Raw genomic sequence first — 25,800 nt, forward strand, 5'->3', positions numbered from 1 at the left:
TCTCAAAAATAGGAAATGAAGTAGAGAAGTACATGAGATACTGGATCTAAACAATATATTGAAGATTGTCTTCAGAGTCTTACTGGGGCAAGCATTCTCCGGGGTAATGTAAATTGTCCGTTACACCATTAGTGACCATTTAGTTTTTGATTACATTTATAGTCGAAATTAACTTAAATAATTCTAGACATTTCAACACCTTCCTTCACTCCCCCCATTTTGTGCTCATTTTGAAAAAATGGTCATTAAAACTGAGATCTTCACGAACCATTGTATTTCCATAGAACTACAAGTGATCAATTAGCTTGGTATTCTGCAGAGAAAGGCCAAACGGGTAACCTTAGACAAGTAAAACAAGTAGAGTTTGCTGGACAAGTTGAGTGGAATATATTATAGGCTTATGCATAAGCAATTTATTCTTTCAAAAAGAGAATGGAATCCCAGGTATTTAAGACAAAGAAGAATATTTCAAAAATTAAAACATGAATGGGCAAAAAATGACAACGAAAGTAATATGACCCGCGTGAACCACTGCTAACAAGCAATTCTGCATGAATAACATATTGCTTCAAATAATGATGGTTACAGCATTAAAGTACAAGAGTTTTTTATTTTAAAAGCAGGACCGGATTTAGGTTTGACGAGATCCTAAGGTATTTGAGATAAGGGGCCCTTTATGAGGGATATGAGTCTTTTTTACATGGGATATGCTACAATTTTTCGGGGAGTGGGACCTAAGCTATAGTTTGTTCAGCTTGTATGTAAATCCGGCACTGTTTAAAACATGTACAATAACAAATTGGTATGGAATTACTTTGAGCTAAATGGAGGCCTACTGAATCTCTCAAGCAGAGTCAAGCAGTGCTAAAAGAAAATGGAGGAAAGGGAAGAAGGGATAAAAGAAGATACTTTAGAATAAGAATTACATTATGTCTTTACGGAAGGGATCTTCTCATTGAAACATCTGTTCCCTTTTATTTCATCACTTTCCACTTACACTGACCCCTCTTCTTTGACAGGTATGGCAAATTTAAATTAATTTTTCATCCATGTTATCAATTTAATATTGTGCTTACCCCACCCCACCCCCCGATTTAAAACGCTTTTAATCATATAAAATGGTTTCAATCGTTTAAAATTTTACTTAAAGGCAGCAGTTCTACCCATACGAAATCAAACATGTTCAAGAACTTAACGATACTGCTACAAGAGAATCTTTCGCTTTGGAATTCCTCGCACGGATGGCAGTGGGCGACATTGGACATGGAACACTTTGTGGACACATCAGGGCCAGTTTTACCTATATGGTGATATCAACACTCATAACTGCAGAATTTGGGTCAAACAAATCCTTCGTGTTCTCTACCCAGTTCCATTGCATCCTCTTAAAGTCACCGTTTGGTGTAGCATAACAGCTAGTTTCACAATTGAACCATTTTTCTTTGAAGAGCAGTCGACAGCTGACCTGTTACATGCATTGTGACTTTAGCTCGCTTAGAGTCAATGTTAAGATGTTCCGTGATACTTGAACTGCAGCAACGTCGCATTTTAGCCACTACGATTTTTATGCAGAATTGTGCCGCATCGCACATGTGTCACCCAGTTACTTAGGCAACATTTTACGAATGAACTGATTACAAGCCGATACTTCCCCACTTCATGGCCACCCGGTCACCAGGCCTTAGCCCCTGTGACTCCTTGGCTATGAGGTTTAATCAAAAGCACTGTTTATGATGATGATCTAAACAATTTGATGGAAATAAAAGATGCGATACACCGACATATCCCTAACATTCCTCCCGATATGCTAAGCGCTGCTGTTGAAAATGCAACAATACGATTTAGTTTGCTTTCGGAAAATGCTGGACATTATATTGAACATGCTTTGTAACACGTTTCAGGAATGAATAAACACATTTTACATCGATGTCTTCATGTCTTATTTAATTTAACAATATTGTATACCGCGCCATTTCCCCCTTCCCTGATTGTGAGTCTTCGAACTCTTTTTTCCCGCAGAAAATAAATTCCCATGACCTCCTTTACACTATTACAATGTCTGATACCATTTGGTCCAGTAAGTTTGCTTTCATGACCACTTCAAAATAGAACTTTAATTATAACTACTCTGTACATTAGAATAAACAACTCCATTGTTAACATGAAAAGGATTCTTAAGAAATCCCCTAATCTTATTATTTTGCACGAGTTTCTGAATTTTACTAACCAGAATTGCCCATAACAGCCGTCTTCTTGGATAAGACGCACAAAACTGCATAGAAACTTCAAAATCAAATTATCCACATTACATTCAATGAAAGCAACAGCCATCAAACACACCCAACAAATGGTCAATAAACAAAAACGTTAAACTGGAGCTAGACTTTTCTGCAGTGCATGGCTAAGAGTATCTTCTGATGGTTATTCAGAGTCTAGAAGTGTAATATATGAGGAGGAGGAAGAAGTTATCAAGAACAATCCAGATAAAGAAGACTTTGCAATTTCGATTTAATCCTCTTTCAACGTTGTTATAAAATGCTGTTAGTTATAAAATGCTTGCATTGCTGTTAGGGGAATTTTTTCAAATATAAAAATAGCCTCAGCTTAAAGTGGCGACGAGTTAAGTTCCAAAACATAAAAGTGTTCAGCATTATCTAATATTATAGGTTTCTTAAAACACAGTAAATACCATACTTACTTCTTAAAGGTCACTCACATTATTTATCATGCTGTGTAACTATTTCTCAAACAAGAATTAATGTATAAAAGTTACTGCAATCGTTTTAGGACTTAATACAGCACTTTAAGAATACCCATTCCTCCTTTTTCGACAGTAATTTTTCACAGTGAAATTCCTGCCCTAATATTAGCCACCAACAACTTAAAAAAAGAGGAAATTCAGTAAATCACTTCAAACTTCTAAGATATTTTTATTTCTTAAACAATTATTATTCAATCTATGAATGACAAATGATGCAAATATCAATATTATGCAATGATTTTGACTTAGAACAAGGATATGTCAGAAAAATTTAAAGGGAGAAAGAAGAAAAAAAAACTTTAATGAATTCTACACTGTAAACCACGCAACAAATTTTCAAGCTCATGCCAATTTTATTTTCTGAACATGCTCAATGACTATTTTATCGCAATAGATTTAAGTATTTTTCATTAAACTTGCAGCAGTTGCCAAGTGTTGTCTTGTATATTCTGTATACCAATTAAAAATTCGTGATATGTCCAAAATGGAATGGTATTGGGATGGGAAAAAGAGAGTAGCATAATTCATTAATAAGCATTTTATTAATTTTCAAGTTTAACCATAAAAGTAAATGAAAAATTTATATATGTACATATATGCAATATTTTGACTGGCAAGCACAGGAATGACAAAGCTTGGCGATAAAACTACATCAGAGTCCAGGTGCAGTTGTAGCTGAGCAGAAGGCTCAAAATTGATTACAAAGAAGGATTTAGCTTTTTAGATTCCGGATCTTTATTCAGTTCTCACCGCAGATTACTTTTCGTTTAGATGAAATTCTCCAAATTACATATTCAATAGAGATTTAAATTAAATTTGACCTTTCTACATCATAACTGTTCTAACAAAGGGAAGAAAGATGGGAGAAGCAGCAGCAAGGTCTTGTAGCAACGGTAGAAGAAACCCAGTCTGATGAGAAATGTCGCGCCCTCCGTATTTATACTAGCGTTTATATAACATGCCAGAATGTTCTCGAAAGTACTGGTCTCGGAGGAAGATCCTGAAATTGCGGAAAGTGGATTATAGGTTGCCTGTTCACGCAGAGCAAAGCCATCGTATTTTCATATATTGTACATCCTCCCCACCCTTCAAAACGAGAGGCCGGGAGAATAAAGCATTAGTACTTCAGTGAAACAAGAAAAATTTTAGAGTATGAGGAAAGACATGAAGAAAATCATCCAGGCCATAGTCTACAGGCTTTAACTATGCCCTGTAACTCATGATCTTTCTCACATAATTAGAAAATGCTTAACTTTATAATTTTATAATGGAGCCTATGATTTATTAATAAACATATAATTTATAACTAAACAGCTAATTTAAAACTATAAGACAATAATCTATGTAAGAATAAAAAAATAATAAGTTAGAATCATAAAAGTGCTCAATTATCTTCAAAATGTCCATGGAAAAGTGAAATTATTGTTTCAGAGTCCTTTCACAAAATAGAAGATTTTTTAAATTTTTTTATAATTAGAAAATGCTTAACTTTATAATGGAGCCTATGATTTATAAATAAACATATAATTTATAACTAAACAGCTAATTTAGAACTATAAGACAAGAATATATGTAAGAATAATACGAAATAATAAATTAGAATCATAAAAATGCTCAGTTGCCTTCAAAATATCCATGGAAAAGTGAAATTTTTGTTTCAGAGTCCTTTCACAAAATAGAAGATTTTGAAATTTTTTGGGGACATCTTTTTATATAAAATTTAGAAGATATACAATTTATGAGTAATGCACTAATTACATTCATTCTTCTCATCATAGGTAATTAACAATACATTAACATATTTTAAAGCACAATAAAAATTCAAAACAAAATATTTTGACATGCCTTAAAAAATAATTCAGTATTAATTCACAAGTCAAACAACAAAAATCAGCGTTAATTTTCAAAATTTTCACTAGTTTCGATGGTTTTACCGAACCATCATCCTCTGCTGCAAAACCGCAAATGAACAAGATAGGAAATAAAGATTAGATAAGATAAGAAAGCCTGGACAAGAATAAGCAAGTGGCGCCATCTGTTGGTGAAACCAGAAATAAAACATAATTTCTTTAAAGGCCAAAGGAAAGATGGGTTGGAATTAGGATCGTTAACAAGAACAGAAAGATTTTTTGAATGTGAAATGCTTCTAGAAAATCCAGTTCTCCAATGGAAGATGTTTTTTGAATAATTTTGGCGGCAGAAAAATTTAAAGTGTGACTTTCAGACCAACAATGCTGAGCAACAGAAGACCTTTTTCTTGATGTTTTTTGTGTTTCCTTTTTTATAACATATGCCTCATGTTCCTTGACGCGAAATTTTAAGGCTCTCTTAGTTTGGCCAATGTTAATTAAACCACACTGGCAAGGAATCCTATAAATACCCCAAGAATTCATATCCGAAATGGGGTCCTTGAGTATGGAACTCGGAATTTTATTGATGGGAGAATAAACAACCCGAAAGTTAAATTTCTGCAAAATATGTGCAACTTTATAGCTAATTGATGGAAAGAAGAAAATGACAACAGAATTTTTATAATCTCCTAAAACAAGAGTGTGCTTTTTAGTGTGTCGAGATGAGAATTTTTTAACTGCTTGATTAATAATGTTGGGTGAAAAGCCCCTGTCAATAGCTATTGCTTTTAAATAATTTAGTTCTTCATCAAGGGCTCTTTTGGATTAGCAAACTTGAAGAGCACGGAAAACATAGGAATAAAATGAAGCTAACTTTTGTTTAGTCGGATGACATGATTAAAATTCCGAGAAACGGAAGAGACTTGCAAGTCTCAAGTTCAAAAGTGAACTGAATAGTAGGATCAATAGAATTCATTGTTGAAAGAACTTTATTTAAATCATCTTTATTACCTTCAAACAGGGTAAAAGTATCGTCTACGTAGCGGAACCATGCCGGGAAATTTAAATTTTCAAACAATTTTGATTCATAATAATGCATATAGATATCAGCCAAGATGGGAATGAGGGGGCTCCCCGTGGCTAATCTCTCAGTTTGCTTGTAATATTTATTTTGGAAAACAAAATGTGTTTGTTTCAAACAGAGTTGAGAGAAATTAACTCATCAATTTCGATGCAAGAGAAATGAAATTCGTGAAGTCTGGTTTCCAGACATTTTAAGGCACCCTCCACTGGAACATTGGTGAATAATGATTTTACATCAAAAGAAACCATGAGTAAATTTTTAGGAGAAATGTTTTTAACCTTTTTTAAAAACTCTATTGAATTTTTTATAGTGTAAATGTTATTGTCTAATAGAATTGAAAAACTAGAAACTAAATATTTAACTAAGGGATACGAGGCAGTACCTAAATTTGATACAATAGGGCGGAAAGGAATACCACTTTTATGAATTTTGGGAAGAGCATATAATCTGGCACAATTCGCAACAGATGGGATAAGGGAATGTTTTAATTTGCTTGAAATGAATTGTGAAGATTTGATCGCAGTTTTTATTTTTGACAAGTCCGAAGGTGAAGGATCTTTAGGGATCGGATTATATGGTCCTTTGTTTAAGAGTTTAGTGACACCATCGATGTAAGTGTTCTTATCCATGACGACTATCTCGCCACCTTTGTCGGCCTTTGAAATGATAATATCCAGGTTAGAATGAATTTCGCGCATTGTAGCTCTTTCTCTCGCAGTTAGATTTGGTTTCAAAGGTTTATTATTGAATTTCACATTATGAGCGATAAGTTGCCTAATCATTTCTTTCTGTGAATCTGAAACTTTACTGAACTTGACAGCTTTTTCGATAGGAGCCAAAATCTTTGTAATCGAGGGTTTACAGGTTTGTGAGAAGTTAAAATTATATTTTAGAATTCTCTCTTGTTCTTCTGAAAGACTAACAATAGAAATATTAACTATTGACTTGATGTTTACAATGGGAAGGTTTTTTGAACTACTTGAACTGGAATTAGCCATGGGGAGCCCCCTCAGTCCCATCTTGGCTGATATCTACATGCTATATTATGAATCAAAATTGTTTGAATTTAAATTTCCCGGCATGGTTCCGCTACGTAGACGATACTTTTACCCTGTTTGAAGGTAATAAAGATGATTTAAATAAAGTTCTTTCAACAATGAATTCTATTGATCCTACTATTCAGTTCACTTTTGAACTTGAGACTTGCAAGTCTCTTCCGTTTCTCGACACTCTGGTCACACGTAACACATCCAACTTCAGTACTACGGTTTACCATAAACCTTCATCGGTTTGCCTTCCACCACACGTTAAATCCTGTCATCCGACTAAACAAAAGTTAGCTTCATTTTATTCCTATGTTTTCCGTGCTCATCAAGTTTGCTCCTCCAAACTAGCCCTTGATGAAGAACTAAATTATTTAAAAGCAATAAATATTGACAGGGGCTTTTCAGCAAACATTATTAATCAAGCAGTTAAAAAATTCTCATCTCAACACACTAAAAAGCACACTCTTGTTTTAGGAGATTATAAAAATTCTGTTGTCATTTCCTTTTTTCTCTCAATTCGCAATAAAGTTGCACATATTTTGCAGAAATTTAACTTTCTTTATTCTCCCATCAATAAAATTCCGAGTTCCATACTCAAGGACCCCATTCCGGATATGAATTCTTGGGGTATTAATTGGATTCCTTGCCAGTGTGATTTAATTTACATTGGCCAAACTAAGAGAGCCTTAAAATTTCGCGTCAAGGAACATGAGGCATATGTTAGAAAAAAGGAAACACAAAAGTCTTCTGTTGCTCAACATTGTTGGTCCAAAAATCACACTTTAAATTTTTCTGCTGTCAAAATTATTCAAAAAACATCTTCCATTGGAGAACTGGATTTTCTAGAGGCATATCACATTCATAAAAATCTTTCTGTTCTAGTTAACGATCCTAATTCCAATCCAACTTAACCTTCGGCCTTTAAAGAAATTATGTTTTAGTTCTGGTTTCACCAACAGATGGCGCCACTTGCTTATTCTTGTCCAGGCTTTCTTATCTTATCTAATCATTATTTCCTATCTTGTTCATTTGCGGTTTTGCAGCTGAGGATTGTGGTTCGGTAAATCCATCGAAACTAGTCCTGTGAAAATTTTGAAAATTAACGCTGATTTTGTTGTTTGACTTGTGAATTGGTACTTATTCGGCGTGTCATTCTGTCTTAATTCAGTATTAGTCTCTGATAATATGATACAACATTTGATAAGATAATAACACCTTGAATTTAATTCTTGGCATGTCCTCTTCAACAAATCAATTAAATTACTAATTTGCTGATGGTTAGGAAAGGGGCTTAAGTGCAAAACATCATAAACCCTCCGTTGCTGAATAAGAAGTAACTGATATTTGGCACTGTACATTTTATCAAAGAGTTTTGCAAAAGAAATTCTTTTGAAATTAATCAAATCAAAATGTAAAAAATACAAAATCCTAGAAAATTAAAATTCAAGACAAATAACTTGTGTGATCAAGTTATTTGTCTTGAATTTTTTAGAATTTTGGAAACTAGAAATGAATATTACCCTACAATAAGGAGAAAGAAAGGAAAATTTTGTTACATAATTATGTAGGAAAGAAAAATAAAGAAAATTTTTGTTTTCTAAAATTATGTGAAACTTCGCAAAAAAATCGAAGCATCATGAAGGAAGAGGTTGTTTTTGATGAAATTGAATATATCTATAGCTCATACACAGATAATAAAAAGATTAAAAAGTTAAGGTCATAGTACGGCTCACAATCACCCATTGAGTGTCTAAATTAGTAGTTTGTTGAACCGCCCTCTGGCGGCACTGCGTTTTTTAATTCGTGGAGGCAAGGAGTGGTAGAGGTTCCTAATGTCATCCTGAGACACATTCTGCCTGGCATTCATCAGTTGTCCCTCCAGATCTGCGATATTTTGTAATGCCCGAATCTGGCGGCCTAGAATGTCTCAGACATGTTCGATTGGTGAAAGGTCTGGTGACTTTGCTTGCTAAGAAAGAGTATCAACCACACGGAGTCCAGAGATACGCGAGCAGTATGTGGCCTGGCATTATCTTGTCGAAAAAATGGCCCCAGGAGGACGTGGTGCTATGAAGAGTAATGCAACCGATCGCAGAATGGTATCAACATATCGTTGAGCTATTAAAGATGTACAGAGGATGACTAATGATGACCTACTGTCATAAGAAATAGCGCCTCAAACCATCACATCAAAGGTTATGTGTCTGTATGCCTTTGAAAAACAAAGGCTGATTGGGACCGCTGGCCCCGTCCTCTCCAATACGAACACAGTGGTCATCCGCTTCAAGAGTGAAGCGGGATTCATCGCTGGACACCACACGATGCCAATCTGATGGCATCCATGATGATCGGCTGCGACACCACTCCAGACGACTCCGCCGATTTTGTGGGGTTCAAAGGCAAGCGTCTTAAAACCCCTCCTCAGACAAGCGCCGTGAGATGGTTGACGGTACCACGGGAGGTAAATACTTGGTTGTAGTGATTAAAATAGTCGATGTAGTGTCGCTTCAGTTCTGTTAAGTTTCTAATTAAATTTAGTTAAAGAGGAATGGCAACACCTTCCAGTCTCCGCAAAGAACGAAGTAAACAAACTTCAAGTTTTTGTCACGCGATGCTACGTGCATGTAAAATGTAAATAAATCTTATGAATAAGAATCTATAACATCGTAAGGAATAAAATATTGGTTCCATTGGAGTCAGAGAAGTGTTATTTTTCTATATTTGCACACCAGACACTTCAGTCGACAATGATACTGTTAGGGCGCTTCGGGCCTGGCGAACAATCATCCTCAAACAGTGATATAACGGTTCAAATCATCCTATCTTGCCTCTCATTTTTTATCCTTGGCCTTCCAGAGCCTTCATTTCGTTGGAAATTTCCTTGTAGCAACCATTGCTGCCAACATCTTTGCACAGAAGTGTCTTTACGCCGCAGGTGGCGGCCTATTGCTCGGTATAACCACCCAGCTTCAAGTAACCCTACAATGCGTCCCCGTTCGAAGTCGTTTAGTTATCTGTAAGTAGCCTTACGATGACGTAGTAAAAACGTAACGATGACGTAGGTACACTAACTTCACTCTGCGGTCTCTCACCTGCTGCTACATCTTGTAACGACACTGACCTCAACCCCCACCATTCGCCGCAGCTAGCGCAGACCTGACTCTCTTTTCCCCTCCTACACCTCCTACTACACTATTCTTCTTTTCCTTCCAGATTGTTATCAGAAGCCGAGTAAAAAGATGTTTCTACATCTTTTGAGACTCAAGAATAAAATACGATCTCTGTGTATGTGAAATGAGATATATAATACCAGTAATCATGGAGTAATGCATGCAATGAAATCTTTGTTAATAAAATTTCAGAAATTTTGACATTCGTTTGACTGGAAAAAGAAATTTCAGTTATAATTTATGTATAAGGAATGCAAGCTGCAGAACTCGTTTCTTTCTCTCTGTCTTTAAAAATATATATATATATATATATATATATATATATTGTGAATGTTTTTGAAATGAACTGAAATAAGATGCTTCGTGATGTATTTTGATTATCATAAATGTTTTTCACGGGAATTGAAATGAAGTAATTCGGTGTATATTTCCTGGTAGCTATTAGGCATGTATAAGATTTGTCCCATCCCTTGTGTAAATCGTTGATAGTATGGTATCACATAAATGGTGTTCGTATATACTAAGTAATTCCTTTTTATATGTGAAAATGTTTTCTCTGAACATGTGACCTGTCATTGTTTTAAGCAAGCATTTCAATAGTTTCAGCTTAGCAGTTGTTTGTTTATTTACGGTATATTCGCTAACTCATTTTGTTGTTTTCATATTTGATTTATTTGAAATTCCTCCATTTCAGTAAACTTTAGTATATTTTGCTTATGATTACTGGAGTTAAACAAAAATGTTATTTTCTAATGACGAGGAGTTTCGACTGCTTAAAGTCACTTGTTGTGATAGAAAATGTCAGGCTGTTTTTTGCGCTGGCTCCTCTGAAACTATTGTGGAATGCTTCCATTGCGGTCAGAAGCATGAGAGAAGCACATTGCAGGATGTTCAAGTGGTTTCAGAGGAAGATTTGCCTTGGGCGCTAGAAACTGCTGTGTGGAGAGTAGTGTTTGCGAATCGGTCGCCCAAACGTGGTCCAGAAATGGTGAAAGTTCTTGGCTTATCCAATTATTATTGCAAACTGATATCACCTCTTCTAACTCGATATGGCATGGATAAAGTAACAGGACGGGCAAAACTCTTGAAAGACATGAATCAGAGTGAAATTTTTGATTGTAGCTTATTTGGTGACAGAGCTTTTCTTATTGAACCACAGCATATTTCCATCCCAGGCTTTGGCAGAGATATAACAGGTAGTGTAAATTATTTATCAGAGACACTTAGTTTAATTACAATAGCAAATGGTGGAGAAGAGCGCCTCATTCCCATTCATGCAGATGGTGATGGACATTGTTTAGTTCATGCAGTATCTCGAGCTTTAGTTGGAAGAGAATTATTTTGGCATCCTCTGAGGTGTTGCCTAAAAAGACATTTCCAGAATAATCTTGACAAGTATAAGGTATGTATTAAATGATTTTTTATAACATGTTTAGAAAGTCTATCATTAATCAATTTCAAAATAAGGTATGTTGAAAGAGAGAATTTGTTGATTTGTAATAGGTGCCCTTTAATATTGGGGAAGAGATGCCCTAGAAAATATAAATTAATGTTTTAAAATTTTCATATCTCTCATCAGTTCTGATTTTAATATGTTATGCATTTTAATCTTCTTCCATCTTATATTATATTGCCATATCTCTTTTTATCTGTTTCACATGTTTATCTTAAATCTCATTTATCCAAGGCAGATTTAAATTGTATTTCTTATGCTTGTACTTTTGACTCAGCAATGACAACATTTTCTACATATATAAATTACAGCATTTTGTTATGTTTTAAACAGCTGCAAATGTCATAATTATCAGTTATTTGGTCCAGTTGTGTAGCTGTATTGGTTTAGTCGGTACTATTCGGTTTCGAGGGCCGTAAAAAATTGCCAAACTATTGTTGATGCCAATGCTGCCAAAAATAATTGCGGCAAGAAAGGAAGTATAATAGTAAATAACTATCTAAGATTGATGTTTTAATTTAGATGAAAGGTTAATTTAATATAATACTTTTTTATTATTGCAATTTATATGAAAAAGGCTAAACATGACTGAATGGAAGCATAAGAGTAAATAACTATTTCAGATCATTATTATAATTTATATAAAAATTGTTAAACATAAGTGAATGGATGCCTGCATCGCTATTTCGTTACCGACTTATCGCTAAAGCATAATTTCATCTCATTGGTTGTTCAAATGTAATTTTGGTTGATCTTTACATTATGGTAACTTGGCGAAAATTTGGCAACCAACTCTCCTACAGCAACCCTCTATTTTTTTTTCCCCGCCGCCATTTTGTCTTAACGAAGTAAAGACATGTTTCTTTTCTTCCAACAATCTACTAGCCGAATTACACTTATGCTAGAAATTTTATCAAACAAAACTGCTTAATCATGACAAATATTCATTGCAAAATTGGGGAAAAGTGCACAATACCATACTCCTTACGCGTTTTTCAAAATAACACATACACATAAACCATGTACACGCCGACTTATTTTTACTTAAAAAAACATCCCAGAATTGCACAAAAATGGCATTGTGCACACTCTTCACTATATCCATGTACACTGCTTTTTTTCTCATAAATTAGAAAAATTTCACGAAAATACATGACAATTTTCTCAATCTTTAAACCCGGTAAAAAAAACATATATGAAATTACCTGATCGCGAAAAAGTATTTACCCTTTACAAATATGAACATTTCCACATATAAAATAAATAAAATATCCAAAAACTTTTACCTCTAAATCATCTATTACATTATACACGTCACCAACGAATTCATACCGCAAGCATTACAAATACTTAGTATCAAATATTTAAATTATTTCCATGCACTTATTTCAACTTAAACGTATACCAAATTCCTACAAACATAAAATTCACAAAATAACTATCATTTAATTAAAATATCACTAAACCATGTACACGTCGACTTATTTTTACTTAAAAAACCATCCCAGAATTGCACAAAAATGGCATTGCGCACACTCTTCACTATATCCATGTACACTGCTTTTTTCTCATAAATTAGAAAAATTTCACGAAAATACATGACAATTTTCTCAATCTTTAAACCCGGTAAAAAAAACATATATGAAATTACCTGATCGCGAAAAAGTATTTACCCTTTACAAATATGAACATTTCCACCTATAAAATAAATAAAATATCCAAAAACTTTTACCTCTAAATCATCTATTACATTATACACGCCACCAACGAATTCATACCGCAAGCATTACAAATACTTAGTATCAAATATTTAAATTATTTCCATGCACGTTTATTTCAACTTAAACGTATACCAAATTCCTACAAACATAAAATTCACAAAATAACTATCATTTCATTAAAATATAATTAAATTCAAAACCACTACTTAAAATATAAATGAGCACATACATTAAATTAATAAAAATTACCTTATGATCCTAATTGCTTTAAACTAAATCATTGCTAATAACAATTTTCCCAATAATACCAAATTCCTTTCCACCTTACATTTAGAACAATGCATAAAAATAATATCCTCAAATAATTAAAAATACTAACTTACCTAATCTTCTTCAGAATCTTGATTACGTGGCGGATACACTTTTCTAATTCATTCAATAAAATTATTAAAAGATTTTTTCTGCGAATTTTTCCTCCATACTTCCTCCGCTAAATAAAAAGCAAACTTCTCTTTATCACAATGCCTAAATACCCATTTCGAATTAACTTTAGTTAGGGCCATGGGATCCAAAAATTAAACAACACTGTTTCACACAACACAGTATAAAGCTAAATACAAAATTTCCACATTTTTTCCTGATTTCCCCCCTTTTCCGATTAAAGAACCGTAATTCGTCCATTAATATCACATGACATATCCCATGATCTCTCATTTCCCTCACGCAAAATAATGCGTAATCGGAACTGAGTACTGCTCACATTATTACCAAAGTCGCAGGTAGTAACCTTTATCGCCTCCAAAATGTCGCCAAACTACCAGTTACCATATTGTAAAGATCAATCGTAATTTTCTATAATGAATGATGCCTTTTCTTTGAAAATATTCAGAATCAGAGGTGCAGAATCGCCCACTTATTTGTTTGCCGCTTTTTACAGGGGTAAAAACAATTGGATTTTTGTCAACTTTATTTTACTTTTTAAATGAAAATAGGTCGATGTGTACATAGATAAAGTCAAGGTGGGGCACAGTGCCATTTTTATGCAATTCTGGGATTTTTTTTTAAGTGAAAATAGGTCGATGTGCACATGGATACCGAGTATGCGCAATTCTTGAAAACGCGCCATGCAGTGGGTGATTCTGCACTTTACCCAAAATTCTATTGCCGAGTTTTTGTCATGCGCAATTCCCAAATTGTTAAATTCATGGGATTTCAAAAATGGATTTAAAATCAAAAAAGGATTTAAAAATTAAGCTAGCATTTCAATGGCGTCTTAAGAAATCTAGAACTATATAAACTTACGCAATCTGAAACCAGCGCGTATGCTACATTTGGCGCGCTGTTAAATGGGAGCGTTTGCTAGATTTGGCGCTTTTGTGCATACATTTTCACTGTGATTTTTTTACGGCCCTCAAAACAGAAGAGTACCATTTAATCCTAGTATCCGGTGCACAAGAGATTTGGCTGTTTTTGGCGACTTCATGATGAGCAGTAAATGGGACATATACGATGAGTAATTCAGAAGATGAATTAGTATTTATTCGGTGTGTTATTGTGTCTTAATTACGATGAGTAGTTAAACGGGTCATTTTGGTGTTGGTGATAATTTTCAAAATCGCACCAAGGCTGCACCGTATACTAGGATTTTACCGCTGTATTTCTTTTGTAGAATATATTAAGAATTGGCTATGTAATTTTAATAGGTTTTAATTTAATATTTTAATAGGTAATGTGTTCCTCTATATCGCCAACTTGAAAATAACAAGAATTGTACAAACTTGGTATCCATGTACACATCGACCCATTGTCACTTAAAAAAAAAATCAATTGTTGCACAAACTTGCCATCATGCACTCCCTTGACTTTGTCCATGTACACATTGGGCCAAGGGTGTGGGTTCTGCTAGGATCCAACCATTGCCATTATTAAGGGTAAATTTAAAAATAATAGAAACTTTCAATCTGCATCATAGCATAATGAGTTGTATTAAATCATAATATAACCTCTTTTTCTCAATGTCACTCATAAGTAAGTAACTAGGCTTGATAAACTTAAACTCACAGTTCAGCCCAAGTTGAGTTTTAGGTTGTACAGGGATTTCGTGTTTTTTCTGTGATGTAATGTGAATATTGGATAGTTTCCCTTAAAATGGCCTTCTAAAGGTATCTCAATATAGTAGACAGCTCTTCCATAGTTAGCCATAACTGACTAAACACAGATGATGAAAGTTTAGGATTTGTAGGTACAAAATCTTTTTAATTGAAAATCGTGGAACTGTATTTGTTGAATTATGTAACAAGTTTTTTAACATTTTAAGTTTTTTACGTAACAAGTTAAATATATATAAAACAAGGGTAAAAGCATATTTACAGGTACCCCTAAGAATTGGCGATTTTTGGCAGTGCATGGATACTAAGTTTGTGCAGTTCTTTTTCTTGTTATTTTGGCTTGTGTATCACTGCTACACAAAGCCAAAATAACAAGAAAAAGAATTGCACAAACTCCGTATCCATGTACATGTAGACCTATTTTCACTTTAAAAAAAAATCCCAGAATTGTAAAAACGTGGCATTGCACACTCCCTTGACTGTATCCACACACCCTTGAAACATCGACCTATTTTTCACTTTAAAAAAAATCAGAGAATTGCACAAACTAGGCGTTGCTCACTCCCTTGACTTTGTCCATGTACTCATCGAACTATATTCACTTAAAAAATCAAAGGAGCAACAAAAAAATATATAATCTCAATAACCTACATTTTAAATCAAAGAATTAAATAACATAAAATATCATCTTTGCACTACACAAAGGAAATATCCCCTTACCTTATTTACAAATTAATTCGTCTTCTGTCAAACAAAATTCCTTAACAGCATCCAAAAACTTTCTAAAATTATCTGATACTGCCGTCATGACATAAATTCACAAAATGAGAGTAAACAATATGCTCCATAGTGCTGTATTGTCCAACCATGTGCATTTCCTTCCTACAAACAGGACACTTAATAATGATTACAGTCAAAAGTCATTAATCTGGACTCGTTGGGACTTCGGTGATTCAGGATTATAGATCATCAGTTTAAATCTGGTAAGATGGCATGCAGAAATTATAAAATTAAAAATATCAAACCATAATTTATGAAATAAAGAACAATTATGATTTAAAGGGTATCAAAATTTACAAAAAAAAAAAAAGCTTAATATGTATTTGTTTACTTTATTAAACATTTCTTTCAATGTAATTCTTAAATGTAAGTTGTTTAAGTTGCTTCGTTTCATGTGATAATACTTTCTCTTTAATTCTATAAACAGACATAAATTCTTGTTCAGTTACAAAGTTCCGCTGTTCAAGTCCTATAATTGCTGTGTCGAGAATACCGACTAATTTGTCAATCGAAATTTTTTCGTTTTCAATAACCTCTGTGTCACTTTCTTCACTATCGGAAGCGAATTATAATTACGAGGAATTTGATTTAAATCATATCGAAGACGGAGTACATCGAGATGAAATACTACATTTAGTAAGGAATTATTAGCCAAATAAAATAAAAACATCTGCCCTGAAGATAAGGATAGTGCTGACAGATCAACTTCCATTTCGTTGTGCGCCGTGTCGACCCCCCCCATCCGCCATAGAGCAGCGTGAAATTGATAAACAGATTTTGGAATGGTTAGAGAAACAAAGGATATGCCATTATCCATTTTTTGCAACAATTCCACTTTTCGTTTGATGGACATTGAAACATACTTTTGCTTTGTAGATCCTTTGGGAGCTCCAGCATCGGAAATTCTATTTGACATAATCGAAAGTTCAAGCTTACTTTTATAAAATTGCTCTAACAGTCTGCAAAAAATAATAAGCCGGATCCAATTCGAAGATTAAGGAACAACACAATCTGCAACATTAACTGAAATAGATAATTAGATAATTTTAGCTTACCTTCATTTACACACCAGTCAAGTAATGCTCTTTTTCTCTTTCTTTCCAAATCGTACAGAAACGTTCTTACCACATTCAGCCATTTTACCATCTAAACCAGAAAACAAGCAATGTACTTACTAACCAACACATACGACAAGCCCTTACAAATTCACTACAATCATGCAACTGATTACATCGTAATAGGTTTCCATAACATTCAACTACTCGAACTACCATAAATAAACCACCACTTGGCAATAAATGAAACAACTTAATGATAATACAAGGGATACCCTTCTCTACTCTAACTGAACTATGTTCTAGACTAGTGGTTGGTCTAGACCAAATTCATCAGTCAGCTGAGCCACTATCAACAGTTCAATGATTGAAATCTCTTTTGAGAGCCACACTTTTTTAACTTAAATTATATAAGGTAGATATAATATTGTTATTCACTTAATTAGCTTAAGCTTATTAATAACTCTTAAGCTGGTTTTTATCTGATCAACATATGTCTTTGATCTGATCAACATATGTTCTTTGTGGTCAGCTGCCATGTTCGTACCTTTCTCAATTCTCAGCACATCTTTTTTCACTCCACAACACTTCCTAACATTTACTTAATTCTTCAGTTTCTTAGTATACCTATATAAGTACAGTCAAAAGTCGTTAATTCGGACACCCATAATCCGGACCTCAAAGCTAAAAACTTTCTGCACATGCGCTGCATTGGCACATGCGCACAGGCGTTTTACGCGTGCGCGTAAGACCTTGACTACTGCGCATATGCGTGTGCGCAAGTGCAGAGTACGTTTTCGCCTGCGTGTTTAATGTATAATGGACGGTGTAAGCTAAAATGATCTAATTATCTATTTCAGTTAATATTAATGATTGCGTTGTTCCTTAATCTTCGAATTGGATCCCGCTTATTATTTTTAGCAGACTGTAAGAGCAATTTTATAAAAGTAAACTTGAACTTTCGAACTTATGTCATATAGAATTTCCGATACTGGAACTTCCAAAGGATCTACAAAACGAAAGTATGTTTCGATGTCCAACAAACAAAAAGTGGAATTGCTGCAAAAAATGGATAAAGGCATGAAGAATGTGACAGAGAGGTTAGTGAAAACGAAAAAATTTCGATTGACGAGTTAGTCGGTATTCTCGGCACAGCAATTAACGGGATTTGAACAGCGGAACTTTGTAACTGAAAAAGAAATTATGTCTGTTTATAGAATTAAAGAGAAAGTATTATCACATAAAACGAAGCAACTTAAACAACTTACATTGAAAGAAATGTTTAATAAAGTAAACAAATAAATATTAAGCTTTTTTTTTTTTTTTTTTTTTTGTAAATTTTGATACACTTTAGATCATAATTGTTTTTTATTTCATAAATTACGGTTTCATATTTTTAATTTTAGAATTTCTGCATGCCATCTTAGGAGATTTAAAATGATGATCTATAATCCGGAAAAATCGATAATCCGGAATCGCCGAAGTCCCGACGAGTCCAGATTAACGACTTTTGACTGTATATCAAATAAAACTTGCTATTACAGTTAACAATGATACTTTTTATTGATAAAATAAAAGTATAAGGTATCCAGAAACTTAAATCGTGATAGTGACAAACAGTAATGTAAACAATAGCCTTGCATCTGCTTGGAAAGTTTGTGCAACTCAAGTTTGTATGTTGTTTTTAATTTTAAGCATGATTCAAGTTCTCATCTATAAGACGACTTCTGAATTTACTAAAGTTCGTGCCTGAAAAAGATTATTCGCATGAATATGCAGACCCAAATAAGGAAAGATCAGCAACCGCTAGTTTTTCAGCTGATTATATGAGTCACATATAGTATTCCATGTGTGTTTCCTTCTCCAGGTCTTTCAAAGTAGACCACGTGTGCTGTGAAATAAGCTTACATTTGTTTTTCGCTGATGTTGCTATATCAGCACTAAGACGTTCAAATTGAGCTCCATAATTCTTTGTTTTTTAAATCCAACAATTAGATTTCAGTGTCAATATTACAGGGAGAAAAATTTAGTTCTGTTACAGTAGTATTAGGAGGTTTTTATTTATTTATTTATTTATTTTTTAACAAAGGCTAACATGGCTTTATTGTTTCTGAATTCCTGAAACTTGCTGAGAAAAACATTTCATATTTAAAACTGTAACAATAGTAATAGCAAATGTCAATATTAGAATTACAGTCAAAAGTCGTTAATTCGGACACCCATAATCCGGACCTCAAAGATAAAAACTTTCTGCGCATGCGCTGCGTTAACACATGCGCATAGGCATTTACGCGTGCACGTAAGACCTTTATGACTGCATGATGCTAAAACAAAATTTTAAAGTTTATAAAATTAAACATTTTAGCAATAGTAGCAATAAAAGCTCCCTGAGATAATATGTTGTGCAGACATTGAAGACAATAAAAAGTTTCGAACTTAACCAATTTATTAACAATATAATAAAGAATAAAAACACAGAAAATAAATTTAAACAATATCAGAGTCTTAGGAAAAATATAATATAACCATCATTCATCAAATAATATTTTTACCTGGTCTCCAAACACACTGGCATTCAATACAAACAAAAATGTCCTAAACAGTAATTATGTGGCCTCAAAATGAAGTTGGCTACACATTCAAAAAGTCCATGATCAATGGTCGAGAAAACACCTGAACTTTGAATCAAGTTCTTGAAAGCACTCAAAACCGGCCTAACTCCGTTTGCATTAGTTGAACACGAGGAATTAGTTGAACGCTCACGTATTTAAATGCCACCTTCATTGAAGAACATGGATGCTGCCCACGGCAGTCACTCACATGGTAGCCTCTAGAACCAAGGAACTCATTCTGGAATAATCATCTTGTGGATATGAACCAAGGAACTCATTCTGGAACAACCATCTTGTATACAGGAACCAAGGAACTTTATTCAGGAACAGTCATCTTGTGAACAGGAACCAGGGAACTTTATTTACCGAACTGCATGCATCCTTCTGAAGGGGCTGGAAACTGCACACTCAAGTGCCAGGAAAGCAGGAACTAGAAGGAGAGTTGAGTGACCTTATCCGATCCGAACAAGTGTGGCTGGAGTAGCGCGCTTCGCGCGCTGTTTCCAGCTCATGAGGAGAGCCAGTAGGCACATGACAGTAGGAAGTCTGCAGAGCGAAGCGAGATACTTATAGCAGAAGTAGGCATGACGTTATCTCACGGCAACCAATCAGCTATCGGCACGAGAAAGCCGATAGTATCATCAGTAAGAAAAAGAAGTAGAAGTAACTACTATATTACATTAAAATAAGAATTAAACAAAATAAACATTTCAAGGAGGAGAGATGATGCAGTAAAACGTTTACAATAAGTTATATTTTCAAACACTGCACATATGCATGTGCGCAAGCGCAGAATACGTTTTCGCGTGCGCGTTTTATGTATAACAGACAGTATAAGCTAAAATTGTCTAATTATCTATTTCAGTTAATGTTGATGATGAACTTATTCTTCGAGTTGAACTTATTATTTTTTGCAGACTGTAAGAGCAATTTTATAAAAGTAAACTTGAACTTTCGATTATGTCAAATAGAATTTCCGATGCTGGAGCTCCCAAAGGATCTACAAAACAAAAGTATGTTTCGATGTCCATCAAACAAAAAGTGGAATTGCTGCAAAAAATGGATAAAGACATGAAGGTGACAGAGAGGTTAGTGAAAACGAAAAAATTTCGATTGACAAGTTAGTCGGTATTCTCTGCACAGCAATTATGGGACTTGAACAGCAAAACTTTGTAACTGAACAAGAAATTATGTCTGTTTATAGAATTAAAAAGAAAGTATTATTGCATAAAACGAAACAACTTACATTGAAAGAAATGTTTAATAAAGTAAACAAATAAATATGAAGCTTTTTTTTTTTTTTTTTTTTTTTTTTTTTTGTAAATTTTGATACCCTTTAGATCATAATTGTTCTTTATTTCATAAATTACGGTTTCATATTTTTAATTTTAGAATTTCTGCATGCCATCTTACGAGATTTAAACTGATGATCTATAATCCGGAAAAATCGATAATCTTGAATCGCCGAAGTCCCGACGAGTCCAGATTAACGACTTTTGACTGTATTTTCTTTGCAATGTTTCAGCAGTTTTGGAAAGTTTCTGTTTCAAAACCTTGAGCAAAAAGAGATAATTTGTTTTCTAATGAAACAACTTCTAACATCGAAAACATTTATTTCCTTTTCCCTGTAGTTTTTTTATCAAGTTGATTTAGATGAGACTTCATGTTTACCATGAAGTAAAATTTTTGGATCCTTTCATCATTTGTTAGTCCTGGATAATAAACACCCTTTTTCGAGGAGAAGTGCTTTAATTTCTGTCAATATGGACGTTAAATGTTTCCTCTTGATATCCAACGTACTTTGTTATGCAGTAGAAGATCTGCATACTCACTTTCCATTTCAACTAAAAATTCTTTAAACTGTCAATTTTAAGGGCTTTACTTGTAATGGAGTTCATAATCTTAATCACCAATTTCATAACTCTGCAAATTTCTTCTAGAAATGTCTGTGAATAAAGTGCTTCTTGATGAAGGATACAATGGTCATTATTTTGTGAGACCACTGTGCTGAAATCAGTGCAATTGCTGATTTTTCAATACATTAGTAAAAATCTTACTATAGTCAGTACAATGGCAATTTTAACTTGATAACTTGAAATGACATAAAAATGAAATTTTGTGTCAAAATATATGAGATTTTAGACATGTCCAATTTGAAGTTTTTTCACAATTTATGCAACCCAAACATCGTCTATGTGTTTTATGTTGCCAGGAAAATTTTTGTTTCAGACACTGAAAAGACTTCAAATTTGAAAGGTCTAAGAAGCTAAAAGTTGTGATATTTTGAAACTAAACTTCATTTTTACGTTATTTGGTTTTTCATTCAAGTTAAAATTGCCGTTGAATGGTATACAGTCAAAAGTCGTTAATTCAGACACCCATAATCCGGAATGATCTATAATCCGAACCTCAAAGCTACAAACTTTCTGCGCATGCGTAGCATTGATGCATGCGCATAAGACCTTTACGGCTGCGAATATGCGTGTGCGCATGCGCGTTTAATGTATAACGGACGGTATAAGCTAAGCTAAAATTATTTAATTCAGTTAATGTTGCAGATTGCGTTGTTCCTTAATCTTCGAATTGGATCCGTCTTATTATTTTTTGCAGATGGTTAGAGCAGTTTTATAAACATAAGCTTGAACTTTTGATATGTCAAATTCTGATATATATTTACTACTATGTAAAGGATCTACAAAGCGAAAGTATGTTTCGAAGTTCATTAAACAAAAAGTGGAATTGCTGCAAAAAATGGATAAAGGCATATCCTTTGTTTCTCTAACCATTCCGAAATCTGTGTATCAATTTTATGCTGCTCTGGGGGAGGACGTCGCGGCGTGCAATGAATTGGAAGTTGATCTGTCAGCACTATCCTTATCTTCAGGGCAGATGTTTTTATTTTATTTGGCTTATAATTCCTTACTAAATGTAGTATTTCATCTCGATGTACTCCGTCTTTGATATGATTAAATCAAATTCCTCGTCATTATAATTCGCTTCCAATAGTGAAGAAAGTGACACAGAGGTTATTGAAAACGAAAAAATTTTTATTGACAAATTAGTCGGTATTCTCGACACAGCAGTTATAGGACTTGAACAGCGGAACTTTGTAACTGAACAAGAAATTACGTCTGTTTATAGAATTAAAGAGAAAGTATTATCACATAAAACGAAGCAACTTAAACAACTTACATTGAAAGAAATGTTTAATAAAATAAACAAATAAATATTAAGCTTTTTTTTTTTTTTTTTTTTTTTTTTTGTAAATTTTTATACCCTTTAGATCATAATTGTTCTTTATTTCATAAATTACGATTTCATATTTTTAATTTTATAATTTCTGCATGCCATCTTACCAGATTTAAACTGATCTATAATCCGGAAAAATCGATAATCCGGAATCGCCGAAGTCCCGACGAGTCCGGATTAACGACTTTTGACTGTATTAATTTAAAGCATTTCATCAGTTAAAATCTGGCATATGACAATTACTATGACAGCACAATCTGACGTATAATCAGTACAATCAAATTGCTGAAATCAGTAAAAAAAATTTCCCGAAATAGCTTTGGTGAATATGTTTCCATGCTTGTGTAAAATTTGATGGCCTTTGTATTGTATTTTCAAGATTTTCTTGCTTTTATGCATGTATACACACATGTGCTATTGTATGGAAGAGCCACAGTGGAGGACCCAAAGAGCCATGGTTTGCCGACCATTGGTCTAGACCAGTGGTTCTCAACCATTTTAAACTGATGCATACCATCTAAGCAAAAATTGAAAATCTTTAGTACCACCACCAATTTTACAATGATTATTTTTCAATTTCTGAATAGAAATATTTAAAAAAAGACTTTGAAAACTTTCAGATTTTATACAGTACAAAGTCTTTAATCCGGACGTCCATAATCTGGAATGATCTTTAATCCGGACCTCAAAGCTACAAACTTTCTGTGCATACGCATATGCATTTATGCATGTGCGTTTAATGTTTAACGGACGGTATAAGCCAGGCTAAAATTATCTTTTTCAGTTAATGTTGCAGATTGCGTTGTTCCTTAATCTTCTAATTGGATCTGGCTAATTATTTTTTGCAGACTGTTAGAGCAATTTTATAAAAAGTAAGCTTGAACTTTCGATTATGTCAAAAAGAGTTTCCGATTCTGGAGCTGCCAAAGGATCTACGAAGCAGAAGTATGTTTTAATGGGAATTGCTGCAGAAAATGGATAAAGGCATGAAGAAAGTGATAGACAGGTGAGCGAAAACGAAAAAATTTCAATTGTCAAGTTAGTTGGTATTCTCAGCGCAGCAATTACAGGACTTGAACAGAGAAACTTTGTAACTGAACAAGAAATTATGTCTGTTTAAGGAATTAAAGAGAAAGTATTAGCACATAAAACGAAGCAACTTAAACAAATTACATTGAAAGAAATGTTTAATAAAGTAAACAAATAAATATTAAGCCTTTTTTTTTTTTTTTTTTTTTTTTGTAAATTTTGATACCTTTTAGATCATAATTGCTCTTTATTTCATAAATTACGGTTTCATATTTTTAATTTTATAATTTCAGCGTGGCATCTTACCAGATTTAAATTGATGATCTATAATCCGGAATCGCTGAAGTCTCGACGAGTCCGGATTAATGACTTTTGACTGTATATATGTATATATAAAGAAGGAACACATTCCCTTTTATTAAAATATATATGAATTATAAATATAATATAAAATATATATTAATATATATATAAAGCAAGGAAAATGAACGTTTTTATTATAAAAAGAATGCGTCAAAAAGTTTCATTTTTTCTTTGTCTATATTTTCTAATCTTTATCTATTTTCAGATACATTGTGTAAAAATATTTGATAATTGTAAAATTTTTATAATAAGTTAAAGAAATATCAAAAGTGCTAAAAGGGGAATAGCGGGAACCTGTGGGTAGCGACCCACAGGTTAAGAAACCCTGGTCTATACTTAAACCTGCTATCATTGTGTAACAAATTTAGAAAATGTTGAAAATACTTGAATATTTTGCCGTACCAGGTACACTTCTTTTATCTTTCAAGTAGTCAAATCACATTTGGGAGTTATCCTACTAGTGTTACTTAAGTACACAGATGTTGTTCTTTGCAGGTATAAAGTACAGGTGTGTTTTGGAATTATAAGTTTTCTCATTACTTTTTTTAGACACTGCATTTTAAATCCAGACCTTCAGCTGGAGGTTTATTGTATTCTTCCGCAAAGATAATATCTTTTAATAAAACTCTTTATGTAGTATTTTATTGTATTTTGATAAGAGGGATATAGTCTATTCACAAATTACTTGAGTCATTTAACACTAAAACATGTTGCTTTGTTAATACTAAAAAGTGTTGCTAGTTAATGTAAAATGTTTAAAAAAAATTGTTAATCCCCCTAGGAATTATTTAAAGATTTTATTGATGCTGCCGAATGGGCTGCAATCATAGAAGAATGTGATCCTGAATTTCAACCTCCTGAAGGGGAACTTCATGGATTACGTAATATCCACATATTTGGACTAGCTAATGTTTTAAAACGTCCTATTATACTTCTTGATTCTCTTGAATGTATGAAAAAGTGCGGTGATTATTCAGGTGTGTCTATGAAAGTAAATTTTTTATATCATTCTTTTAGCATAAATTACTATTAAAATTGAGGTTAATCTTCTTTAATTAAAGCCTAAACTCTCATTTTGTTAGTGCTGTTGGTAATGTAAGCTGAAATCCTCACCTTTTTATCAAATTTTAAAAATTTACTAAATGCTTATATTATTAATTATTAAAACATTTTAAAAGTTTGCATTGTTTATTAAATTTACAATGTCATTTTTAAGAATGGTTTAATGCATAGTTATTTTTGCAAAATATTTATTTTCTATTTCTTATGTGTTATATTATCATTATTGAATCAATGTATTTCAGCATTATATTTTAAACATACGAACTTTTATGCTTTACTTATACCATTTATTATACAGTACTTCTATAACTATCTAATATGTTAACAGTGGTGGATTGGCCAGAGAAATTGGCCCTAAGGCCTCATATGAAATGTCATTATACATAAAAGTTATCATCATAAAAATAATTTTATAAAATTAAAAAACTGAAATGTTATTTGAGATTGAAATTACGCT

General features: G+C 33.3%; 1 protein-coding gene across 1 annotated transcript in view; it reads left to right on the forward strand.

Annotated features, from left to right (window-relative positions):
- The first annotated feature begins 10,310 nt into the window (after positions 1 to 10,310).
- Positions 10,311 to 25,800, forward strand: part of LOC118183804 (deubiquitinating protein VCPIP1-like) — a 73,634-nt gene continuing 58,144 nt past the window's right edge. The window contains exons 1-2 of the mRNA XM_085816085.1: positions 10,311 to 11,313; positions 25,063 to 25,258. Coding sequence (XP_085672211.1) covers positions 10,651 to 11,313; positions 25,063 to 25,258 — 859 coding nt within the window. The 5' untranslated portion in view covers positions 10,311 to 10,650. The remainder of the gene's footprint in view (positions 11,314 to 25,062; positions 25,259 to 25,800) is intronic.

Source organism: Stegodyphus dumicola, chromosome 4 (genome assembly GCF_044657685.1).
Source record: "Stegodyphus dumicola isolate Sdum_Otavi_A_Nest chromosome 4, ASM4465768v1".
Taxonomy (NCBI): domain Eukaryota; kingdom Metazoa; phylum Arthropoda; class Arachnida; order Araneae; family Eresidae; genus Stegodyphus; species Stegodyphus dumicola.